Raw genomic sequence first — 26599 nt, 5'->3', positions numbered from 1 at the left:
AGAGTATGATGATAATGCTCCTTTCATACATTTGTGAATTATTTTATATCATTCCTTAAAACTTTCACATAATCATAGCATCCCTTAAAGTAGACCATTTAGAGTACATCATTCATTCATCCCAAAACTTACTGAAGGCCTACTATGTGTCACACTTTGAGGTGGGAGCTGCCTGTACCATAGTGAACAAATGTCCCTGTCTAGGGAGAGAGACAGACATTAAACATACACTCACATACTGAATGACAACTGTGATGAACGTCATGGAGGAAAAACCAAGGGCATAAAGGCTATAGGAGGAAGGCCTGATCTGGTCTGAAGGTGGTCAGGAAATGCCTAGGAGGGAAGTCAGGGGAGGCTCCTCAAGGATGATCAAGACTTTGCCTGGCAAACAGATCAAGAATGTGGAGTTGGGAACAGGAATGGAGCTGAGGTTGAGGCTCTCAGGCAGAGAAAACAACCTACAAAAAGGTGGGAGGAAAACTGGTCCATTTGAGCGACCACAGAAAGGTTTGTGTGGCTGGAACACAATGAGCAAGGGGTCCAGAGGCCAGAGAGGATGCTGGACAGAAAGCTGGGCACAGATTTCAAAGGGCCTATAAGAGGTTAAAAAGCTTTGGGCTTTCTCCTAAGTGAGCACACAAAGAGACCATTTTAAATGTTTTTGTTGTTGTTGTTGCTGTTTTGTGTTTTTTTTTTTTGTTTGTTTTTGAGGTAAGTCTTGCTCTGTCGCCCAGGCTGAAGTGTAGTGGTGCGATCTCGGCTCACTGCAACCTGTGCCTCCCGGGTTCAAGTGATTCTCTTGCCTCAGCCTCCCGAGTAGCTGGGATTATAGGTGCATGCCACCACACCCAGCTAATTTTTGTATTTGTAGTAAAGACAGGGCCTCACCATGTTAGCCACGACCACAGGTGATCCGCCTGCCTGGGCCTCTCCAAGTGCTGGGATTACAGGCATGAGCCACAGCACCCAGACTGGTTTTTACTTTTAACTCCACAAAACACAAATCTATTCTCATTCTAAAGAATATGAATTATAATACAAATGCAAAGTAGCCCTTTGGTACTCCCTCCATTGCAGTCTCCTTCCAGATAGAACATCCACTATAATCAACTCAGGACATATTGTTCCATATCCATATTCCGAACTAGTCATATATGTTTATATAAACACATGCAGTTTTAGTTATTGTTTTTACATAAATAGGATCATACTATATAATTATCTTCTGCAACTGCTTTTTCCATTAACAGTATGTCTTGGGAGCTCTTTTTCTTGCTAGTACACATGTCTATACCTTATTTTGTATAACATTTGCAAAATATTCCATAGTATGGCGGTATTACAGCTCATTTAATCATGTAGCTCTTAATGCGCACCTAGGTTATAACAGCAAAAACCTGGGTGTGGGCAAGGCTAAAGCAGACATTCCTGTACACACTTCTCTTAGCACATATATGTGAGCATGCCTGAAGGACAGAAACCTACAAGAATGTTTGCAGGGTTGGGTTGAAGGATATGCATAGTTTAATAGCTTCTGGTTAATCAGCCTTGAAATGGTTTTACCAATATATATTTCCATCAACATACCAGTTTCTAACCACCCTCATCAACAATGAATATTATCCACCTTTTAAATTACTGATAAGCTGGTGGACCATATAAAGGTTTAAAGCATTTAAGAAGAGGAGTAACTTAAGTACATTTTTATTTTATACTCTCAGTCTGGCTGAAAAGCAGAAAACAGATTGTTGGCTGGGAATGGGGGACAGTTAAGAGTGGAGGTAGAGAGGCTACTTAGGAGGCTGCAGCATTTGGTCAAGCAAGGAGTGATAGTGGGGCCGGGCATGGTGGCTTATGCCTATAATCCCTATAATCTCCGCACTTTGGGACAACATAGTGAGACATCATCTCTACAAAAGTTTTTAAAATTAGCCGGCCATGGTAGCAAGTGCCCGTAGTTCCAGCTACTCAGGAGGCTGAGGTGGGAGGACTGCTTGAGCCTGGGGGGTTGAGGCTGCAGTGAGCTGTGATTGTGCCACTGCACTTCAGCCTAGGTGACAGAGTGAGACCCTGGCTCAGAAAAAAAGAAGGTGATTGTGGCTTTGAGTTAAGTTATAGGTGGGACGGGGTGGAAAGAAGTGGAAAGAAATGTTTGGGAAATACAATTAACAGTACTTGGTCATTTACTAGATGAGGGGGGAAGGATGTAGAGTGGGAAAGAAGACAGAAAAATGTTCAAAGACTTCTAGATCTCTGACATTATTGTTTTTATTAGCAATGGTGTTGTCCTTTATGGGGTTAGGGAATTCTGTAAGAAATGCAGGTTCAGTACAGGTGAAGGGTCATGAGTTCAATTTCAGTCACACTAGTTTGGTATCTGTGACAATATCAAAGTGGAGATGTTGAATGGGCAGTTGGATATACATCTATCATGCTCAAAAGAAAGTCTGGGCTAAAAATAGAAATTTGTTTCTCAAAGCTACAGGAGTATTTAAAATGATCCAGAATGAGAGTATACACTGAGAAAAGAGGGCCAAGGACCAAGTCCCAAGAAACTTCAACATAAGGTTCTGGTAGATGGGCAGGGTCCAGAGAAAGGACACTGAGAGAAGACAAGAAGACAAGAGGTTGAGAAAGCCATGAGAACTTATTTCTAAAAGAAGGGAGCAGTGTACAAGTTGTTAAATGCTGCTGAGAGGTAGAGTCAGCTCAGTCCTGGAGACTCCACTGGATTTTGGGACACGGATATTACCAGTCTAGTAGAGAGTGGTTGAAGACCCATCACTGAAAAATGGAAGATCCTTTTCTTTTTGACATAGGAATGTCTCCTTTTGCTTTATGTTTTATTAATACTGTTAATTGACAAATATAATTGTATGCATTTATGGCGTACAATGTGATGTTTTGCCACATGCAATGTGGAATGATTGAATCAAGCCAATTAACCTAGCCATCATCTCACTTACCTACTATTTTTCATGGTAATACATTTAAAATTTACTCTCTTACTTTGGGAATTTTTTTTTTTCTTTGACATGGAGTTTTGCTCTTGTTGCCCAGGCTGGAGTGCAATGACATGATCTCAGTTCACTGCAACCTCCGCCTCCCGGGTTCAAGCGATTCTCCTGCCTCAGCCTCCCGAGTAGCTGGGATTACAGGCATGTGACACCACGCCCAGCTAATTTTGTATTTTTAGTAGAGACGGAATTTCTCCATGTTGGTCAGGCTGGTCTCGAACTCCTGACTTCAGGTGATTCACCTGCCTTGGCTTCCCAAAGTGCTGGGATTACAGGCGTGAGCCACTGTGCCCAGCGGGTGAAATTCTTAAAAAGACAAGAGAAGGGATCCAGAGGGATTGAACTTCGATGGGAAAAGATGGATGCAGACGTAACTAAGTCAGCAGATTCTGTGTCAGGAAGCTCAATTTTATTTTCTCTGTGAAATCAAGATGACCTGCTGCAAGTAGGTGGGTGGAGGGAGAATTGGAGGTTGGAATGAAGAGAAACAGGTATGAAATACTCATTGGACAGAATGAGAAAAAAAGTGGCTAGAGAGCCACAAGGGCCTGCTGTACAGTGATAAAAGCCCGGGTGAGGCTGTTCATCATGAATCGATGCTAGTGCTTGGAGCCTTGCTGCAGGCATAATGAAGGCCAACAGTTGAATTCACCCACACTTGGAGTTATTTCTGGTGGATAAAAGCTAGTGATAGGCTGGACGCAGTGGCTCACACCTGTAATCTCAGCACTCTGGGAGGCCAAGGTGGGTGGATCATTTGAGGCCAGGAGTTCGAGACCATTTTGGCCAATGTGGTGAAATCCCATCTCTACTAAAAATACAAAAAACTAGCTGGGCATGGTGGTGCATGTCTGTAATCCAGCTACTCAGGAGGCTGAGGCATGAGAATCACTTGAACCCGGGAGGCGGAGGTTGCAGTGAGCCAAGAACACCCCACTCCACTCCAGCCTGGGCAACAGAGTGAGACTCTGTCAAAAACAAAAACAAAACGAAAAAAAAACTAGTAATAACTCACTCATAACATTCACAAACTTCAGGGAGTTGGGTCTTTTTAGTTATAATTTTACAGATGAAGCAACGCTCAGAAACATGAAGTGACTTGGCTAAGATCACTCAGCCAGTAAGTAGCAGTTGCTAAGAACAGAGCCTGGATTGGCCGGGTGCGGTGGCTCACGCCTGTAATCCCAGCACTTTGGGAGGCTGAGGCGGGAGGATCATGAGGTCAGCAGATCAAGACCATCCTGACTAACATGGTGAAACCCCGTCTCTACTAAAAATACAAAAAATTAGCCCGTCATGGTGGTGGGTGCCTATAGTCCCAGCTACTCGAGAGGTTGAGCAGGAGAATGGAGGCAGGAGAATGGAGGCAGGAGAATCGCTTGAACCTGAGAGGCAGAGCTTGCAGTGAGCTGAGATAGGGCCACTGCACTCCAGCCTGGGCAAGAGAGCAAGACTCAGTCACAAAAAAAAAAAAAAAAAAAAAAAGAATAGAGCCTGGATCTTTCTCCTTGTATATAGGGAATGGGGACATGAGCTACTGAAAGTGTAGTCAATGGATCAGCAACATTCTGTGAACTGTTTTAACCAATCCTCAAGGAGATAAAGACCTTCCCTGTAAATCAGCTGCTCTACCAAGCACACCACTTAGTTCAACTATGTTGTATCTGAAAAATGTTCCCAAGAATTATCAGTGAGCAGTTTGAACTTACCTACTTCAACCCTGTTAACACTAGCAAGTATCAACTGTCATCATAAAGAACTGAAATACTGACACAGTAAATGAATAAACGTAAGACGTGGCTTCCAATTTTTAACACATACCATATCTACATGCATGGAATTCCTGTCAGCCTCACTATAAACTGCCACAGACTGTACACCCAGTTTTCTGGCTGTGCGCATCACCCTGCAGGCAATTTCTCCTCTGTTTGCAATGAGGACCTTGGTAATGTTTCTTCCTGTTTAAAACACCATGAAAATCACAGAGAAATGTTACTAGAGAGCAAAGAATGAGAATGAGAATACGATATTAACTGGCTGATAAGGACTCGAACTGGTAAGTTCAGACTGTTTGGTAAAACTAGCAAAACTGAGCCCAAAATGACCACTTTAACTAATATTAGACAGTGCACTTCTTTTCACTGAAATTCAAGATACTCATTAACATAAATTACTCAGCCTTTTTAACTTAACATACAAAGCAACACAAAATAAAATTAAAAGATGCTTTGTTATGCCAAGGATCACATTATAATAGTGCTAAAAATTATCATCATTAATAATAACGAATCTTTATTTTATTTATTTATTTATTTATTTATTTTTGAGACAGTGTTTTGCTCTTGTCCCCCAGGCTGGAGTGCAACGGTGCGATCTCAGCTCACTGCAACCTCCACCTCCCAGGGTCAAGCAATTCTCCTGCTTCAGCCTCCTGAGTAGCTGAAATTACAGGTGCCTGCCACCACACCCAGCTAATTTTTGTATTTTTAGTAAAGACAGGGTTTCACCACATTGGCCAGGCTGGTCTTGATCTCCTGACCTCAGGTGATCCACCCACCTTGGCCTCCCAAAGTGCTGGGATTACAGGTGTGAGTCACCACATCCGGCCAATAATAACTAATCTTTAATAATCACTTTCTGTGCCTCAGGTCCTGTGCTAAAGACTCAACATTGACTTAAATTTTCACAATAATCCTAATGAAATAGATACTATCATTGTTATGTCAATTTTAAAGATGAAGAAATTAATGCTGAAAGAGCTATTATTTTCCCAAAATTACACAGCTAAAGGAAGAATCCAGGATTTCAACCTAGATCTGCGTCACTCCAGAATTTAAGGTCTCAGTTACTCTGCTCCTCTGCCTCTACCCCTATGTACACAGGTGTGTGTGGTTCTCCTGCAACACAAGTGACTCTTGTACTAGTCTACTGGCATGGCACCATAATGACAAGCTACTGCATATATAAAATGTACTTCTAATATCACACATGAAATAAATGTTCTTTGACAGTTCATAATAAAGTTATTTATTAAATAGAATCCATAGGCTCAACATAATAAAGTTATTTCTTCTTTAAAAAAAAAATAAGGTTGCACCCAATTCAAAAGTGTTTTTCCATGGGGCTCTATAGAGCCCAAGAGTTGTCACAGGGGCTGATGGATGGCATATGTATGACTGTGGGCAGGGGAAGGAGAGCAGGGTAGGGAGAGGGTTATACCCATTCAGCTGGAAGTTATACTTTATTACACTTTTATATGTTTTATAGTTGGGAATTCCATGTTAAAGTTTATTTGGAAAAAAAGGTTTTGCTACTTAAAACAGCTTTTTCAAAGCACTTCTTTAGACCATCGTAGTTATGATTTTCCAATGCAATACACTAAGAAGGTCAAACAGACAGAAAGAACAACACAGATATAAAATGTTCTCCATTATTGCCCTCTGTATTTTATTTATTTATTTATTTTACTTTTTTTTTTTTTTTGAGACGGAGTCTTGCACTGTCACCCAGGCTGGAGTGCAGTGGCATGATCTTGGCTCACTGCAACTGACGACGCCTCCCGGGTTCAAGAGATTCTCCTGCCTCAGCCTCCCAAGTATCTGGGATTACAGGCACCCGCCACCGTACACCTGGCTAATTTTTGTATTTTTTAGTAGACGCAGGGTTTCACCATGTTGTCCAGGCTGGTCTTGAACTCCTGACCTCAGGTGATCGGTGATTTGCTTTCTAGGAAACTGATTTGCTTTCTAGGCTCACCAGGGCGAGTATTAAAGGACCAGCGAGTAGGCAAGGCTAGGAGCAAAACTGCAAATTTATTTTTTGGTCAGCCAGCTTTGTGGGGGAGGGGTGAGGTCCGTTGGTCTCCGGCAGGGGAGGCCGGGGGAGTCACCCGGTGGAGCTCTCCAGCGAGGTTCCTAATGTAGTCCCGACAGGAGTGGGGGCTCAGGAAGTTCGCCCAGCCTGCCCTCCGGGAGCAGCTTTTATGTCCTGGGCCTGGGAGTGGGAGGGCAGTGGGCGGGACATAGGCGGGTCCCGCCGGGTGGTAGGGGTGGCTAGGCGGTTCCGGTTTTTCTCCCTAGGAGGTAGGGTTGCCCCTGCGCAGTCGACCCGTGTCTTCCCCGCCCCGGAAAGTTGACGGTGAAGAACCCGGAACCGCGCCATCTTGCCTCCCTTCCTCCAAACAATCCGCCCACCTCAGCCTCCCAAACTGCTGGGATACAGGCATGAGCCACCGCACCCGGCTGCCCTCTGTATTTTAGACTTAACAGCAAGAGAGATTTGATATAAAAGAGGTGAAAACCATGACTTAACACTTCCTAGAAAATTATCATGAAAATCCAAATTTTATAACTAATTCCATTATGCACATATTAAGGGATTAAACATTTCCCTTTCTTAAACACTTCCAATCTGAAGCAAAATCAAATAGAACAAAGTCTGTCAGTACCTGTGGTTGTTGTGTACTTCATGGTTCTTTGCCTCCACACCCATGTCCTATAACATAAATCCAAAAGGAATTATAATTAAACAGAATAGGCAACGCAATTGTTCTTTCAAAAGAATTTCAGTTTCTTAAAACATGAAACCTTAAGTCAACTAACAGTGCTTTAGTAAGGCTTTCTTAGTGGGTAGAAAACTAACCTAGAGCTCAAGCTGTAATCCCAGCACTTTGGGAGGCCGAGACGGGCGGATCACGAGGTCAGGAGATCGAGACCATCCTGGCTAACATGGTGAAACCCCATCTCTACTAAAAATACAAAAAACTAGCCGGCGAGGTGGCAGGCACCTGTAGTCCCAGCTACTCGGGAGGCTGAGGCAGGAGAATGGCATAAAAACCCAGGAGGCGGAGCTTGCAGTGAGCTGAGATCCGGCCACTGCACACCAGCCTGGGCGACAGAGCAAGACTCCGTCTCAAAAAAAAAAAAGAAAGAAAGAAAGAAAACTAATCTAGAACTCAAGAGTTAGAGATCTGGCTGTTTTCCTTCGTACTACCTGTCCTTGAATGGGTCACCTAGCTGCTTGTTCCTGTGGGGAAAAGAGAGGTCAGCCTGTTACTGTGTCTATATAGAAAGAAGTAGATTTAAGAGACTCCATTTGGTTCTGTATTTGAGATGCTGTTAATCTGTGACCCTCCCCCAACTTTGTCCTTGCAAGAGATATGTGCTGTGGTGACTTAAGATATGGGCTGTACAGAATGTGCTTTGTTAAACAAGTGCCTAATCTCAAGTAAGAGAAAAACATTTGTCTCCTGCCCGTCCCTGGGCAATGGAACATCTCGGTGTAAAACCCATTGTGTGCTTTGTTTACTGAGCAAGGAGGAAACCGCCTTTAGGAATAAGGTGGGACTTGCTGGAGCAATGCTGCTTAAAGGTTTATGGAGATGTTTGCATATGCATCTCAAGGCACAGCATTTTCCTTTAAACTTATTCATGTCACAGAGAATTTTTGTTCTTATGTCTTACTGCTGATTTCCTCCCTAAAACGATCCTATTGTCCAGCCACTCCCTTATGTTTGAGATGGTAAAGATAATTATCAATAAATACTAAGGGAACTCAGAGACCGGTGCCTGCGTGGGTCCTCTGTAAGCTGAGCGCCGGTCCCCTGGGCCCCGCTTTTCTTTCTCTATACTTTGTCTCTGTGTCTTATTTCTTTTCTAAAGTCTCTCGTTCCACCTAACGAGAAACACCCACAGGTGTGGAGGGGCAGGCCACCCCTTCAGTTCCTGAGCTGTCATAAGACCACAGAGTCAGAGATGATTAAAGAACCAAGGTATACCAACATCATCTAGTTTAGCTTTTTTGAAACCCTTTTGGCTACTACTCACAATACAAACCACCGAGGACACACACTTAATGAAAACAGATGTTTTGTTAAAAATGACTCATTCTGCCTTTTGGTACTTTCAGTTGTATCCTTTTTATTAAAATATGTTGGTCAATCTACAGTTTGAAAAATACCAATCAAGTTGAAACATGAGACATGTTTAAAAAGTAAGACCAGAGAAATAAACGGAAGTTAAACAGGGGCAGCAGAAAGAATGTTGGCTGTGGGACCAGAAGAGCTGCGTTCTCATCCGAGTCCCTCCAATGACCAGCTTGCCCAGAGTCGAGTCACTTTACATCAGTGTTTCTCAAACTTTTTTTCATTATTACTCTCCTAATGAGAAAACTTGTAAAAGATTTTATTCCTTGCAGGAAGGGTGGGGTAAAGTTGAGCTTAGGTAAGCCGTAAACCATGAAAAAAATCTAAGATTTTCTGGCTCTCCCAAGAATCAATTTCCATCCTTTAACGGTGGTATCATCCCAGTTGAGGATGCAAGATTTAATATCTTGGGCTTCAGTGTTCTCACACATGAGACTGTAAGAGGTGATCTTGAAGGTACCTCTCAGTTTTAAAAGTATTATATAATGCTATTCCAAGTCCTTGTACTAAAAGAAAATGAAATAGGGAGACAAGATGACTTGAGGTATCTTAACGAGGTAGAAATCTCAACAATTTTTAAGTTTCATGATACCTGTTTATAAAATAAGGTAACAATGAACCATTAACCAAGAGCTGACAGAAAACAGGCCAGATTCACTTTAGGAACAAAAAAGTATAACGTCTATTAAGTTTCAGCTAAAGAGGTTAAGCGGGCTGGGCGCGGTGGCTCACGCCTGTAATCTCAGCACTTTGGGAGGCTGAAGCTGGGAGATCACCTGAGGTCGGGAGTTCGAGACCAGCCTCGCCAATATGGTGAAACCCCATCTCTACTAACAACACAAAAATTAGCCAGGTGTGGTGGTGCATGCCTGTAATCCCAGCTACTTGGGAGGCTGAGGTAGGAGAATCACTTGAACTTGGGAGGCGGGGGTTGCAGTGAGCCAAGATCACGCCACTACACTCCAGCCTGGGCGACAGATTTAGACTCCATCTCAAAAATAAATAAATAAATAAAAATTTTAACAATTTAAAAAAGCATAGGCAGGGAAACCAACAAATTACAGAAGCAATTCCACCTATCTTTTTGTCTATACCTAGAAGATGTGGTTATAAAGGACTAACTAACCATTTTAGATTATTCACAAAGCACAAGATAAAAGCACAGCATGTGCATTAGAAACTATGTAACTAGGCAATAGTATATACATACTATGTATATGATTATGTAGTTGAGCAGGACTAGTAGTTCACTGGAACCAAGATGCAGGAGATACCTACACATCTATATGCATCTATACACTCATTGCCCTACAAAGCACACTCAGATGCTGCCATCCATGAGGAGCTGCTGGGAAGACCCACAGCTTTGGCAGGAGAGTCCCATGAGCTGGCTTCCTCAGGAGGCTGCTGCTTTCCCACACCTTTCCACTTCAGCTGACCTTACCTTCTTGATCATGAAGGAGGGGGATCATCTTTCCTGATCTTTATGAAGTATTTTCTAGCTCATAGCATCATTTTCCCTTCACATTCTTCAGATAGGCTTCTGACACGTTTCAAGGCCTATTCTGGGCAGATTTATCTATTAAATGGTTGTTTGTTGGTAAAGGTAGCTTAAGACTGATTAAGTTTCAAGGCTACTGTTGACCTAAAGCTTTCTTTTACAATCTTCTAGTGAAGACAGAAGAAAGGAGGCAGGGGGAAAGAGGGAGAGGGAGAGGGAGAGGGGTGGGGGGAGAGAGAGAGAGAGAGAGAGAGAGAGAGAGAGAGAGAGAGAGAGAGAGAGCGCGCCCACTTAACTATAATCCTCTATCCCAACAACGTTCTGATCATCTATTCCATTTTTCACAATTTTCTAAGCTGCGACTTAAAAGCAATGGCTTAAACAAGATTAAGAAGCTGCTTCCCTGATTCAAGGTGGCTCTATACCAGCTTATTGTCATGTCTATAATTCTGCCACTAGAAATTATTTTCTCTGAGCTACTAGAGATTCGTAACATAAAAATAGTGTAAACTATCTGCACTGTTAAGATTTTTTTTTGTTTTGAGATGGGATGTTACCTAGGATGGAGTACAGTGGTGTGATCATGGCACACTATGGCCTGGAACCCCTGGGCTCAAGCTGTCCTCACCCTCCTCATCCTCCCAAGTAGCTGTGGCTACAAGTGTGTGCCACTACGCCTGGCTAATTTTTTAACGTTTTGTAGAGATGAAGCCTCACTATGTTGCCCAGGCTCGTCTTGAACTCTTGACCTCAAGCAATCCTCCCACCTTGGATCCCACAGTGCTGAGAAAGTGCTAAGAAAACAGGCATGAACCAACTCTCCTGGCGAAGAGTTTTACTTCTATAAGCCATTAACAACTCTTAACACTCTCCAGGGTGACATACTTGAAGACAGTTCTATAGACAATAGCTAAGCTTTGAAAGGGAAGAGAGAGAGAAAATGGGTCTATGGTACTAACCTGAAGAGCCCTGGAAACCTAAGAAAAGAAAAACCAGAACAAAAAGAACATTAACATTACTTTCACCAACTTGTTTGTTTTAGATGGAGTCTCACTCTGTCGCCCAGGCTGGAGTACAGTGGTGCGATCTCAGCTCACTGCAAGCTCCGCCTCCTAGGTTCACGCCATTCCCCTGCCTCCGCCTCCTGAGTAGCTGGGACTACAAGCGGGACTACAGAACTACAGGCGCGCGCCACCACGCCCGGCTAATTTTTTTGTTTTTTTTTTTTTTTGGTAGAAACGGGGTTTCACTGTGTTAGCCAGGATGGTCTTGATCTCCTGACCTCGTGATCTGCCCGTCTCAGCCTCCCAAAGTGCTAGGATTACAGGCGTGAGCCAACGCGCCCAGCCAACTTGCCACAACTTTCTTATGTTTCTCTTGAGCACTCCTACAATTAAGTAACTAAAAAGGGCATCTACAATATTTCTGGAAAAAGCAAGCAAACGTTCATTTAAATGGTTGAGTTTGCGTTTATAGACTGATTTTATGTACGAGATTGTGCTTAAATCTCATTCCATGAGTTAATTCATTTAATTTTCACAACCCAAGGTACTAGTATCATCTCCAAGGTGAGAAAATTAAAGAAGAAATATTAAGTAAGTTACCCAAAGTCACACACCTAGTGAGTAGCTAAGACCCCAGCCTTGACTGCAGGGTCTGTGCCCTTGAACACTAAACTGTCAATCTTTCCAGAATGATGGAGAATGATAACCATGAAGCAAAAGAAGACAAAGAAGCAAGCTATCTACAAGCCTGAGGGTGTTTCCACTGCCAGAGTTATTGCCACCAAAGCTTAGAGCTCAAAATTTGAAACAGCTGGAGTCAGGTGAGCTAGACGGTGTCATCTGATAGCGTTGTTCAAACGTGGGTACAAGAGTTTTTGACAAAATAATTTCCCAGCTCTGTGGGAGGTACACTTGCTCTTCTTGACAACTTCATTCCTTCTAACAAAGAGAATGAACTCCAGGAGTCTTTTTCTGAACCGGACACCTGATGGGGCACAGCTGAACTGAAAAAGGCTTTGAGGGCATCCTGGCCCCATTTCTTAATAGCTGTGTTCCATTGAGCAAGTCGTTGATCCCTTCGGGCTTCCCCGGAACCGGATTATAACAACGCTCCCACCTAAGAGGTGCTGCGAAAGCCCGATGCAAACGGCTACGAGCTGCAGCGACGGCGAGGGGAGCCTGGAGGATGGTAGGCCCAGTCCTCAGAAATGGAAAACCGGAAGCCAACGGTGCGCTGAAGCGTGGATGTGCGGAAGCGGGGAAAAAGGGAAGGACTGGTGGGGATGTCTTCCTCCTGACGCCGTGACTGCCAGCCGACCCGCCCCGCGAAAGGGGCTGGGGTTTTTCTACCGTCCTCCCCACCCCGACCCTGGGTCGTGCCGCACCTCCCACCGCTCGCTCAGGTCGGTGCACCCTCGCTCCCGCTCCGCTTCTGCCCACTGCGCCACGGCCCCTCCACCCACCTGGGCGGCAGGAGCAGGCTCGGGAGACGATGCCACCGGTTCCTCTCCGCCGCCACCAGCAGGACCGACACCGCAGAGGCCGCCGCCATGTCTCTGGAGCCCGGCCGCTCCACGACTCCCCAGCACAGAGGCGGCTGAGTCCCACAAGCCAAACCCTTCCCTTCACTCCGAAGCCTCGTGACCCCCACCGGCCACCGTCGGAGCCTGAGCCTAGCTTTGGGCTGATCCAAGAGTGTGAGGGCGTCTCCAGGAACACCAATCAAAGACCAGAGCCCAGCTTCAGTAGCGACGATTGGACAGTCTGGCCACGTGCTCGTGGGGATGTGGCCTTTGTTTCTGCGCCCCGTGGGGGCCTGCGCCGACTTTAGGCAACGGTGTTCTCGGTCCTCCGCCTCCTGGTGCCCTGTCACTGTTTCTTACTGCAGCCCGTGTAGTTCTTTTCTCTCGTCAGCTTCTGGAAGAAGAACCCTGGGGAAGAAGCCAAATGCGGATGGAGAGCAGGATACACAATTCTCTAGTGCTCTCGGGGATGAAAAAATAAATAAATAAGCTAAAGTGAAAATCTTTAAACCACCTGAGCTTAAAACACGTGTTCTAACGGACTATTGGGAAAAAGAGGACGTCAAAGAGCAAACTGAGGAATATCGAGAGAATAAAGAAACTGTAAACACTACATGCAGATGCTTCAGGAGGAAAGCAGGAGGGAGAAATTAGGGAAGATAAAGGAAGAAATAAATGAATTCAGGAAACCAATTTCAAAGGACTAAAACCCACAGGTTCACAAAAAATAAAAGTTATCTAATCAGAAATAGAGAAAAATGTACATTTGACATGATTTAAAAAACATAAGCAGGGTGAAATCACAGACATAGGAAACAAATTATAGATTTGTAAGATGCTAATTTTGCTTAACTTCAAGTGAACTTAAAACTCTGGATGACCGAGGTGGGCGGATCACGAGATCAGGAGATCGAGACCATCCTGGCTAACATGGTGAAACCCCGTCTCTATTAAGTATACAAAAAATTAGCCGGGCGTGGTGGCAGGCGCCTGTAGTCCCAGCTACTCGGGAGGCTGAGGCAGGAGAATAGCAGGAACCCGGGAGGCGGAGCTTGCAGTGCGCCCAGATCGCGCCACTGCACTCCAGCCTGGGCGGCAGAGCGAGACTCCGTCTCAAAAAAAAAAAAAAAAACAAACAAACAAACAAAAAAAAACTCTAGATGAAATGGATGATGTTACAAGAAAATACAATTTATCGACCGGGCGCGGTGGCTCACGCCTGTAATCCCAGCACTTTGGGAGGCCGAGGCGGGTGGATCACGAGGTCAGGAGATCGAGACCATCCTGGCTAACACGACGAATCCCCGTCTCTACTAAAAATACAAAAAATTAGCCGGGCGTGGTGGCGGGCGCCTGTAGTCCCAGCTACTCGGGAGGCTGGGGCAGGAGAATGACCTGAACCCGGGAGGCAGAGGTTGCAGTGAGCCGAGATCGCGTCACTGCGCTCCGGCCTGGGCGACAGAGCCAGACTTTGTCTCAAAAAATAAAATAAAATAAAATAAAATAAAATAAAATAAAATAAAATAAAAATACAATTTATCAAAATAGATCCTGGAAGAGACAAAATGTAAGCAAACCATTACCATAGAAAAAATAGAGAAGTTTATGAAAGAACTACCCTTGCTACCACCAAGACCCACTTTCACTTTCACCTTCACCCCTAAAAGTTACAAAAGCCCTCCATGTCTTGCAAGAAAATTCCACACAAATGAGTAGTTGACTAAAATGCTATTAATTCTGTCCCAGAGCACAAAAAAGATGGAAGTCTTCCAAATTCTTTTAAAAAAGTAAACATAACTTTGATACCAAAATCAACAAAGATACCATGCACACACACACGACAGACCAATTTCACTTATAAGTGTCAGTGGAAAAATTCTAAATAAAATATTAACTGCTCTGGGTCCTGTGGCTCGTGTCTTGTAACCCCATCACTTTGGGAGGCCAAGGTGGGAAGACTGCTTAAGCCTAAGAGTTTGAGACCAGCCTGGGCAACATAGTGAGACCCCCATCTGTACAAGAAATTTTTTAAAAAACTGGGCGTGATGAGGCACACCTGCAGTCCCAGCTACTCGGGAGACTGAGGCAGGATCACTTGAGCCCAGGAGTTTGAAGCTGCAGTGAGCTCTTATCATGCCACTATACTCCAGCCTGAGTAACAGGGTGAGAGAATGTCTCTAAAAAAAAAAGCAAAAAAATTAACTGAAGTATCCTGTAGCATATGAAAAGAATAACACACTGTAAATAGGCAAGATTTATTCCAGAAGTGTAAGGATGATTCACTATTAAGAAATCAGTTAATAAAGGCCGGGTGCGGTGGCTCAAGCCTGTAATCCCAGCACTTTGGGAGGCCGAGGCGGACGGATCACGAAGTCAGGAGATCGAGACCACCCTAGCTAACACAGTGAAACCCCGTCTCTACTAAAAAAAAAAATACAAAAAAGTAGCCGGGCGAGGTGGCGGGTGCCTGTAGTCCCAGCTACTCGGGAGGCTGAGGCAGGAGAATGGCGTAAAACCCGGGAGGCGGAGCTTGCAGTGAGCTGAGATCCGGCCACTGCACTCCAGCCTGGGCCACAGAGCGAGACTCCGTCTCAAAACAAAACAAAACAAACAAAAAAAAAAGAAATCAGTTAATAAAATGAATCATATTAATAGTTTAAAAGAGAAAAAAATCTTATTATATTCACAGATGCTTAACAGATCATTGACAAAATCTGACATTCATTCTAGATTTTAAAACTCAGTAACTCAAAAAGTGATTGGGACCAGTGATTAGCCCTTTGGGAAAAAACGTTGGATCCCTACTCACTTCTTACGCCTAACACCAAAATACTCCAAGTGGATAAAAGATTAAATATAAAAGGTGAAAGCATAAAAGTGCTAGAAGACATTATGGGAGGTCTTAGAGTAGAGAAAGTTTTTCCTCTTCTTTTTCTTCTTCTTCTTTTTTTTTTCTTTTGAGAGTGTCGCCCAGGTTGGAGTGCAATGGCATGATCTCGGCTCTCTGCAACCTCCACCTCCCAAGTTCAAATCATTCTCCTGTCTCAACCTCCCAAATAACTAGGATTACAGGCATCCGCCACCACGCCTAGCTAATTTTTTGTATTTTTAGTAGAGACGGGGTTTCACCATGTTGGCCAGGCTGGTCTTGAACTCCAGACTTCAAGAGATCCACCTGCCTTGACCTCCCAAAGTGCTGGGATTACAGGCATGAACCACTAGGCCCAGCCAGAGAAAGTTTCTCTAAATATAACACAATACTCGGAGGCTATAATGGAAAAAAAAAAGGAAGGATAACTTCAACTACATGAAAAAGTTTTAAAATCTGCACAGCAAAACATACACTTAGAGAAAGTCAAACAGCAAACAGAATAATTCTGCAACTCTTATCACAGATGAAGGGCTACTTTCCTTAATATATAAAGAATTATAAATCAATAACAAAAAATCTATAATGAAAGAGAAAATGGTCAAAGAATAGGAGGAATTCACAGAATAGAAAAAGTAAGCAAATATAAAACCCACTTAATCTCATACCATAAAAGAGAAATACAAAATAAAACTATAATGATACACCACACTTCACCTATCATATTAGCAGATAACATAAAGTTTAGCACACTGTAATTAGTGAGGGGTGTGGGAATATTATTACACTTTACTGTTGCAAGTAAGAATTGGCACAACCATTCTGCATAGCACTTTTACAATATTTATCAGAAATGCAAATTCACAAACTCTTTGATCTAGCAAAAGTATTTCTTAGAATTCACCTACAGTTATACCCATAGATGTTTGAAATGATATATGATTAAGGAAATTTTTTATAGCATTGTTGGAAATAGCAAACTAATTAAAGAAACTAGTTACATAATGTACATGCAGGCCAGACATAGTGGCTCACGCCTGTAATCCCAGCACTTTGGGAGGCTAAGGCAGGCAAATCACCTGAGGTCGGGAGTTGGAGATCATCCTGACCAACATGGAGAAACCCCATCTCTAGTAAAAATACAAAATTAGCTGGGCGTGGTGGCACATGCCTGTAATCCCAGCTACTCGGGAGGCTGAGGCAGGAGAATTGCTTGAACCCGGGAGGCGAAAGTTGTGGTGAGCTGAGATCATGCCATTGCACTCCAGCCTGGGCAACAAGAGCAAAAATCCGTTTCAAAAAAAAAAAAAAAGAAAAAGAAAAGGCCGGGTGCGGTGGCTCACGCCTGTAATCCCAGCACTTTGGGAGGCCGAGACGGGCGGATCACGAGGTCAGGAGATCGAGACCATCCTGGCTAACACGGTGAAACCCCGTCTCTACTAAAAAAAAAAAAATACAAAAAACTAGCCGGGCGTGGTGGTGCGCGCCTGTAGTCCCAGCTACTCGGAGGCTGAGGCAGGCAGGAGAATGGCGTGAACCCAGGAGGCGGAGCTTGTGGTGAGCCGAGATCTCGCCACTGCACTCCAGCCTGGGCGACAAAGCGATACTCCCTCTCAAAAAAAAAAAAAAAAAAAAAAAAAAAAGTACATGCAGAAAAGCAATGAATTACTATGCAGTCATTGAAAAAGAATGAAACAGAGCAATATGTACTCATAAAACACTGATGAGTGAAAAAAGCAAAATAAAAAACTGTGATTATTATTTCATCATTTACGTAAAAGTAAGAGAAAGAAAATTCCCATATGCTTATACATGTGGAAATATCCTCTAGGCAAGAAAAGTTTTCTTGTTGTCTTGAGGACAGAGACGATGGAGGTGAACATTTATTGTACACATTTTTGCATCTTTTGCATTTAGTACCTTAGGCCTGTATTAGCTATTGTGAAAGCTGTCATAATCAAAATGGAGTCACTAATGGTAAAAAGGAAAAAGAAAGAAAAAACCTCTTACAAATAGAGCTGGGGAAGGCTACGAAGAGAGTGTTTTCATGCTTGTATTCCTGATAACAAAAAGTGTCACAAAAGACTGCCAAAACAGGCCTGGCGTGGTGGCTAACGCCTGTAATCCAAGCACTTTGGGAGGCCGAGGTAGGTGGATCACCTGAGGTCAGGAGTTCAAGACCAGCCTGACCAATATGGTGAAACCCTGTCTCTACTAAATACAAAAATTAGCCGGGTATGGTGACGGGTGCCCATAATCCCAGCTACTTGAGAGGTTGAGGCAGGAGAATAACTTGAACCTGGGAGGTGGAGGTTGCAGTGAGCTGAGATCGCACCATTGCACTCCAGCCTGAGCAACAGAGTGAGACTCTGTCTCATTAAAAAAAATAAAAAATAAAAAATAAAAGGACTGCCAAAAACCACAACCTTGCACAAAGGCCATCACAACCTTACACAAAAATTACTTCTGTAAGAACATGTGTCCAGCAACTGCCTATGGAACCCTGGACTGGTATTACCCATGTTATTCATCTTTGTAGCCAAGGATAATTATTTGAAAACAATTACATAATACTCCTCATGTTTTCCTTTAAAAAGCTTACTCCCATTGCAATGGCTTATTCCAAAATAAATCTTTTTCTTTTATAAAACCTCTCTCTGTTCCTTATTTAGGCTGATACTATAGAAAAATACATAATTTTAAAATGTTTTGTTTTGCTATAACTTCAAACTTACAGAAAAGCTGCAAGAATAGTACCCTTCACCTAGATTTCCCAAATGTTTCTTTTTTCTTTTCTTTCTTTTTTTTTTTTTTTTTTTTTTTTTGAGACAGAGTCTTGCTCTGTCGCCCGGGCTGGAGTGCAGTGGCCGGATCTCAGCTCACTGCAAGCTCCGCCTCCCGGGTTCACGCCATTCTCCTGCCTCAGCCTCCCGAGTAGCTGGGACTACAGGCGCCCGCCAGGTCGCCCGGCTAGTTTTTTGTATTTTTAGTAGAGACGGGCTTTCACCATGTTAGCCAGGATGGTCTTGATCTCCTGACCTCGTGATCCGCCCGTCTCGGCCTCCCAAAGTGCTGGGATTACAGGCTTGAGCCACCGCGCCCGGCCTCTTTTTTTTTTCGTTCGAAACAGAGTCTTGCTCTGTCGCCCAGGCTGGAGAGCAGTGGTGCAATCTCGGCTCACTACAACCTCAGCCTCCCAAGTTCAAGCAATTCTCCTGCCTCTGCCTCCTGAGTAGCTGGGATTGCAGGCGAGTGCCACCATGCTAGGCTAAATTTTGTATTTTTAGTAGAGGCAGAGTTTCACCATATTGGCCAGGCTGGTCTTGAACTCCTGACCTCAGGTGATCCACCCACCGTAGCCTCCCAAAGTGCTGGGAGCCACCATGCCCAACCCAAATGTTTCTATTTTATCGCATTTGCTTTATCTTTCTCTCTCTCTCCCTCTCCTCATACAGATACAGATATATATGTGTACACACACACACTCACACATGCATACACTCACATTTTCTTTTGGAACCATTTGAAAGCAAGCTGCAGACATGATGCTTTTTTTTTTTTTTACCTCTAACTATGTCACTGCATATTTCCTAAAACAAGGAAATTTTATCATTTGCCCGCAGAATATTTTTGAAGATTGTGAAGTTAACACTGATACATACTATTATTTATTCTAAAGACCTACTTCAACTTTCAACAATTGTTCCAAAAGAAAACACTGTAGTGGCTGGGTGCAGTGGCTCATGCCTGTAATCCCAGCACTTTGGGAGGCTGAGGCGGATGGATCATTTGAGGTCAGGAGTTCGAGACCAGCCTGGCCAACGCGGTAAAACCCCATCTCTACTAAAAATACAAAAAAATAAAAAAGTAGCTGGGCATGGTGGCACTCACCTGTAGTCCCAGCCACTGGGGAGGCTGGGGCAGGAGAATTGCTTGAACCCAGGAGACGGAGGTTGCAGTGAGCTGAGATGGTACCATTGCACTCCAGCCTAGGCAACAAGAGCGAAACTCCATCTCAAAAAAAAAGAAAAAAGAAAAAGAAAAAGAAAACACTGTAGTACACATTGCATTGACTCTTAGGTCACTTAATTTGGAATGATTCCTCTGTTTTGTTTTTATTATTATTATTATTATTATTGCTATTATTATTTGTTGTTGTTGTTGTTGTTGTTGAAATGAAGTCTCACTGTGTCTCCCAGGCTGGAGTTCAGTGGCGTAATCTCGGCTTACTGCAACCTCTGCCTCCTGTATTCAAGTGATTCTCATGCCTCAGCCTCCCGAGTAGCTGGGATTGCAGGCACACACCACCAAGCCTAGCTAATTTTTTTTTTCTTTTTCTTTTTTTTTTTTTTGTAGAAACGGGGGTTTCACCATGTTGGCCAGGCTGGTCTCAAACTCCTGACCTCAAGTGATCTACACGCCTCAGCCTCCCAAAGTGCTGGGATTACAGGTGTGAGTCACTGCACTCAGTCTGATTCCTTCATTTTTAAAAAGATGCTCATGATGCTGACATTTTTTATGAGCACAGGCCAGTTGTTTTGTACAATATCCTTGAATGTGGGTTTGTCTAAAATAAAATCAGATCAAATTTAAATTTTTAAAAAGATTATTGAGCATACAAAACAACAGTTCCCCAACTAGAGATCTCTGGGCAGCTTCCTAAATGAGGAAGTACATTGATCTCTGTTGTGCAAATAAAGCTGCATACGCTTGTTTGTATTGGCTTAATGTCATTATGCTGACAAGGAGGGAAAAGTGTGTTATGGTTAGAGCTAGCATTTTCAGGGAAATTAGGATAGTTTAATTTTTGACTACACATGGCTGTGGGTTGTTGGCCTAGGGAAATATCCAAACTGTGGCCTCTAATTTTATTTTCCTTTAACAGGTTCATCTGGTATTTCCTCATGATTCGATTAGGTAATTAGATTCCTCCCTTTGGGCAGGAACACCACAGAAGTGACATCATACCCATTTCAGTGCATCATATCTGGAGGTACAGAATGTGAGTTTGCTCCATTACTGCTGATGTTTACTTTATCACTTGATTAAATTGGTGTCTGCCAGGTTTCCTCACTGTAAATATACATATTTTTTTTACATTCCATATGATTTTGTCTCTGAGAGGTAGAATTGTGTTTCATTCTCTACCACTCCTTCTCAACATTACTTCTTAATAATTTTCTGCACTTTGCAAAGTTCTACAAGAAACAGACATGACTTTAACAACAATAATGTTTAAATCTGATTGAAGAAAATGTTGGTGGGGAGGAAGCGGAAGTGGAGGTACAGAGTTAGAAGCTGGTGTGCTGTTCTCTCTATAACTCCACCCACTGTTTTAGAGCAGGCATGATTATTTCCAATTTCTGGGGCAAGGGCAGTTATATTAATCCATCATCCTCGCAATTGCTCCAGCAGAAGTGTAGAACAGCCTGAGTAGCCTCTTGGGTGTTCAATAGGTGTATCTGGGATAAAACTAAAGCCCAAAGGAATAACCCATTATACTATCAGATGTATTGAAGGACTTTGACATGCTGGTTTTTTTTTTTTTTTAATTTTTATTTTAGATTCGGGGGTACATGTGCAAGTTTGTGGTTTTCTGTTTTGTTTTGTTTTGTTTTTTGAGACGAAGCTTCTCTCTTTGTTGCCTAGGCTGGAATGCAGTGGTGCAATCTCTGCTCACTACAACCTCCGCCTCCTGGGTCCAAGTGATTCTTCTGTTATGCCCAGACCGTTTATTCCCCGAAGAAGACCACCAGAGTCCAGAGTCAAAGCCAAGCGGCAAGGATCTTTACTGCAAGTTCGAACTTGGTCCCTCTGCTCCACAGCATACAAGAGGGCCGCGAACGATGCATGTGCTTGCTTTTTATAGCCCGATGTAAACAGGATATGTAAGGTTACAGAGGAACAAGGGAATTCTTTGGGTTACAGCATTACAATTGGTTAACATTTTAAGTTATACATTTAGCAGTTTTTTTATTGGTTCCCGCGCTTTCAGTAAAACCACTCCACAAACGGTTGTGACCTTATCGGGGACTCTCCAGGTGGTGTTTTTCTAAAGTTGAGACAAATGGAGGAATGTTTGTACTGGGCCCAGGAAGTTGAGACAAATGCAGGAATGTTTGTACTGGGCCCAGGACTGAGATATATGGAGGAATGTTTGTACTGGGCCCAGGACTGAGATATATGTTTGATTTTTTACACTTCTGTCTCAGCCTCCCAAGTAGCTGGGATTACAGGCGCTGGCCACCATGCCCAGCTAATTTTTGTATTTTTAGTAGAGGCGGGGTTTCACCATGTTGTCCAGGCTGGTCTCAAACTCTTGACCTCAGGTGACCTGCCCGCCTCCACCTCCCAAAGTGCTAGGATTACAGGCGTGAGCCACTGTGCCTGGCCACATGTAGGTTTTTTATATGGGTATATTGCATGTTGCTGAGGTTTAGTGTACAAATGATCCTGTCACCCAGGTGAGCATAGTACCTGATAGTTCTTCAACTATTGCCTCCCTCCCACCATCTCTCCTCTAGTGGTACCCAGTGTCTATTGTTCTAATGTTTGTATAGATGTGTACTTGAAGGGGTGGCCTGCCCCTCCACACCTGTGGGTGTTTCTCGTTAGGTGGAACGAGAGACTTGAGAAAAGAAATAAGACACAGAGACAAAGTATAGAGAAAGAAAAGCAGGGCCCAGGGGACCGGCGCTTAGCTTAGGGAGGACCCACGCCGGCCCCGGTCTGAGTTCCCTTAATATTTATTGATAATTATCTTTACCATCAAAAAGATAAGGGAGTAAATCAGCAGTAAGACATATAGATAAAGATCTTTGTGACCTGAATAAGTTCAAGGAAAATGCTGTGCCTTGAGATGCATATGCAAACATCTCCATAAACCTTTAAGCAGCATTGCTCCAGCAAGTCCCACCTTATTCCTAAAGGCGGTTTTCTCCTTGCTCAGTAAACAAAGCACACAATGGGTTTTACACCGAGATGTTCCATTGCCCAGGGACGGGCAGGAGACAAATGTTTTTCTCTTACTTGAGATTAAGAGAATGGTGATGACCTTGAACCACAAGCAGCCTTTAGGCACTTGTTTAACAAAGCACATTCTGTACAGCCCAAAATCTTTTAAACCTTAAGTCACCACAGCACATATCTCTTGCAAGGACAAGGTTGGGGGTAGGGTCACAGATTAACAGCATCTCAAACACAGAACCAAATGGAGTCTCTTATGTCTACTTCTTTCTATATAGACACAGTAACAGGCTGATCTCTCTTTCTTTTCCCCACAGTACTCAATGTTTACCTCCCACTTGTACATGAGAACATGTGGTATTTGGTTTTCTGTTCCTGTGTTAATTTGCTTAGGATAATGGCCTCTAGCTGCATCCATGTTGCTGCAAAGGACGTGATTTCTTTCTTTTTGATGGCTGTGTAGTATTCCATAATATATGTGTATCACATTTTCTCTTCCAGTCCATTGTTGATGGGCATCTAAGTTGACTCCATGTCTTTGCTATTGTGAATAGTGCTATGATGAACATACAAGTGTGTGTGTCTCTTTGGTAGAATGACTTATATTCCTTTGGGTATATACCCAGTAATGGGATTGGTGGGTCATATGGTAGTTCTGTTTTAAGTTCTTTGAGAAATCTCCAAACTGCTTTCCACAGTGGCTGAACTAATTTACATTTCCACCAGCAGTGTATAAACTGCTGTGTATAAAAAATTCAGTGTATAAAAAATTCTCTTTTCTCTACAACCTCACTGTCTGTTATGTTTTCGACTTTTTAATAATAGCCATTCTGATTAGTGCAAGATGGATGTCATTGTGTTTTTGATTTGTATTTCTCTAATGATTAGTGATATTGAGAATTTTTTTCATATATTTGTTGGCTGCATGTATGTCCTCTTTTGAGAAGTGTCCGTTCATGTCCTTTGCCCATTTTTAATAGGATTATTTGTCTTTTGCTTGTTGAATTAAGTTCCCTGTAGATTCTGGGTACTAGACCTTTGTCAGATGCATAATTTGCAAATATTTTCTCCCATTCTGTAGGTTATCTGTGCATTCTGTTGATGGTTTATTTTGCTGTGTGGAAGCTCTGTAGCTTAATTAGGTCCCACCTGTTGATTTTGGGTTTTGTTGCCATTGCTTTTGGAGACCTAGTCACAAATTTTTTGCCAAGGCTGATGTTCAGAATGGTATTTTCTAGGTATTTTTCTAGGACTTTTAGGACTTTTATAGTTTTAGATCCCTTTAGTCACAATTTTTTTTTTCTTTTTGAGACAGAGTCTTGCTCTGTTGCCCAGGCTGGAGTATAGTGGCACGATCTCGGTTCACTGCAAGCTCCTCCTCCCAGGTTCACGCCATTCTCCTGCCTCAGCCTCCCGAGTAGCTGGGACAACAGGCTCCCACCACCATGCCTGGCTAATTTTTTTTGTATTTTTTAGTGTAGATGGGGTTTCACCGTGTTAGCCAGGATGGTCTTGATCTCCTGACCTCGTGATCTACCTGCCTCAGCCTCCCAAAGTGCTGGGATTACAGGCGTGAGCCACCGCACCCAGCATAGTCACAAATTTTTTGGCAAGGCTGATGTTCAGAATAGTATTTTCTAGGTAGTCTTCTAGCACTTTTATAGTTATAGATCTTATATTTAAGTCTTTAATCCATCTTGGGTTAATTTTTGTATATGGAGAAAGGTAGGAATCTAGTTTCAATCTTCTGCATCTGGCTAGCCAGTTATCAGCACCATTTTTTTTTTTTTTTTTTTTTGAGACGGAGTCTTGCTCTGCCGCCCAGGCTGGAGTGCAGTGGCCGGCTCTCAGCTCACTGTGAGCTCCGCCTCCCGGGTTCACGCCATTCTCCTGTCTCAGCCTCCCGAGTAGCTGGGACTACAGGCGCCCGCCTCGTCGCCTGGCTAGTTTTTTGTATTTTTTAGTAGAGACGGGGTTTCACCGTATTAGCCAGGATGGTCTCGATCTCCTGACCTCGTGATCCGCCCGTCTCGGCCTCCCAAAGTGCTGGGATTACAGGCTTGAGCCACCGCGCCCGGCCAAGCACCATTTATTGAATAGGGAGTTCTTTCCCCATTGCTTATTATTATCAACTCTGTTGAAGATCAGATGATTGTAGGTGTGTAGCTTTATTTCCGGATTCTCTATTCTGCTCCATTGGTCTATGCGACTTGTTTTTGTACCAGTACCATTTGACATGCTTTTTAATGGTGATAAAGATGTTTACATATGTATTATATCACAGGACTGTTGTTTGCTTGTGTCTCTTTGGGAAAATTCCATAAAAGTTCCTTATTCTCCTGAAACAGGCAAACTCAGGACAGGATACACAGCATGGTAAGTCGAGTACAAGTCTGGATTTCGGCTTCCATCAACCCCCTCGGCTGGGAACCCCAGTGCAATAAGCAGCACCCTGTATTTCTGTTACCTCACAGGGTCATTGTGAAGATTAAATAAGTTATGTCAAATGACCTTTTTTTTTTTGTTTTGAGATGCAGTCTCACTCTGTTGCTTAGGCTGGAGTGCAGTGGCATGATCTCGGTTCACTGCAAACTTTGCCTCCCAGGCTCAAGTGATTCTCCTGCCTCAGCCTCCCGAGTAGCTGGGACTATAGGCGCCTACCACCATGCCTGGCTAATTTTGGTATTTTTAGTAGAGATGGAGTTTTGCCATATTGGCCAGGCTGGTTTTGAACTCCTGACCTCAGGTGATCTGCCCGCCTTGGCCTCCCAAAGTGCTGGGATTACAGGCGTGAGCCACCACGCCCAGCCTTCAAATGACCTTTGAAGACTGTAAAGTGGTACATGCATGTGAGTTATTCTTAGGCCTATTGCAGGAAAGACCAGGAGGTCCAGGAGGGCTGTCAACCCAGACTTTGCATTCAAAAGGGTTTTAAATTTAAACCTTCTCCGAATGAAGTCATTCATGTAGTCCCAGCAACACAGTGATCAGACAGGCAGAAATTTGAACCTGTGCCTCAGTGCGGGACCACACTCCCTGCACTGTGCCATGAATTGATATTTTATTTTTATCTTATAATTATCCTATGAATAGCCACAACTTTGCGTTGTAATTTTTGTGTTAAAATGTTATTTTGTTATATGTCAACATGTAAAATATACCATCATTTTTGAAACATTGTTTTGGCTTTCCTAAATTTAAAAAAATACATTCCTCAATAAATGGAAGTGCTCTGAGTCTCTCCGGTCTTCTGAAAATCCATTTTGTAAAATAGAGCAAGGCTCAGTGGTTCTGAAAACAAATGTATGCCAGCTCAGCTTTCTAATACCTAAAAAGGGCCCAGGCATTTTCCTTATCATCAATCTCATCATTTTAAATGAAAATCTATGACTCCGTTAGTCCTACAAATTTCTTGTTGTTCCCCATGTCAGTTAAGATGTTTTTGCCTGTAATTCACAGAACATCCAATTGAAAATGAGGGAAACTTATTTCAAATAACAAGGATAGAAGGTAGGGTGTTTCCAGGACTGGTTAACTCAATAGCTCAATGTTATCACCAAGGATGTGGCCATGTGCTTTCTATCCTGCTCTGCCATTTTCAGCGAGTGTCAAAAGAAGCCTGCAGTGGCTCCTGCCATCACAGCAGACACAACATCAAGCAAAGAAAAGACATTTTCTCTCATGCATATGAGTTTTTCTCCCCCGGTTTAAAAAATCTTTTATTATGGAAAAGCTTTACTATTACAAGAGTGGGTAGAATTATAGAATTATATAATAAATCCCTGTACCCATT

General features: G+C 43.2%; 1 protein-coding gene across 8 annotated transcripts in view; it reads right to left on the bottom strand.

Annotated features, from left to right (window-relative positions):
- Positions 1-13147, bottom strand: part of MCCC1 (methylcrotonoyl-CoA carboxylase 1) — an 85322-nt gene extending 72175 nt beyond the window's left edge. For 2 of the 8 annotated variants that reach the window (XM_030931612.1, XM_010366227.1), the window contains exons 1-3: positions 12912-13141; positions 7468-7514; positions 4842-4978 (exon numbers count right to left, since the gene is read on the bottom strand). In XM_030931612.1, coding sequence (XP_030787472.1) covers positions 4842-4978; positions 7468-7514; positions 12912-13000 — 273 coding nt within the window. In that variant the 5' untranslated portion in view covers positions 13001-13141. Of the gene's footprint in view, positions 1-4841; positions 4979-7467; positions 7515-11403; positions 11422-12911 lie in introns of all 8 variants that reach the window. The other 6 variants (XM_030931620.1, XM_030931610.1, XM_010366226.2 and 3 more) reach the window with 6 other exon arrangements.
- Between the last annotated feature and the right edge of the window lie 13452 nt (positions 13148-26599).

Source organism: Rhinopithecus roxellana, chromosome 1 (assembly GCF_007565055.1).
Source record: "Rhinopithecus roxellana isolate Shanxi Qingling chromosome 1, ASM756505v1, whole genome shotgun sequence".
In the NCBI taxonomy this organism is placed as follows: domain Eukaryota; kingdom Metazoa; phylum Chordata; class Mammalia; order Primates; family Cercopithecidae; genus Rhinopithecus; species Rhinopithecus roxellana.
This window is presented reverse-complemented; position numbering and strand designations above follow the sequence as displayed.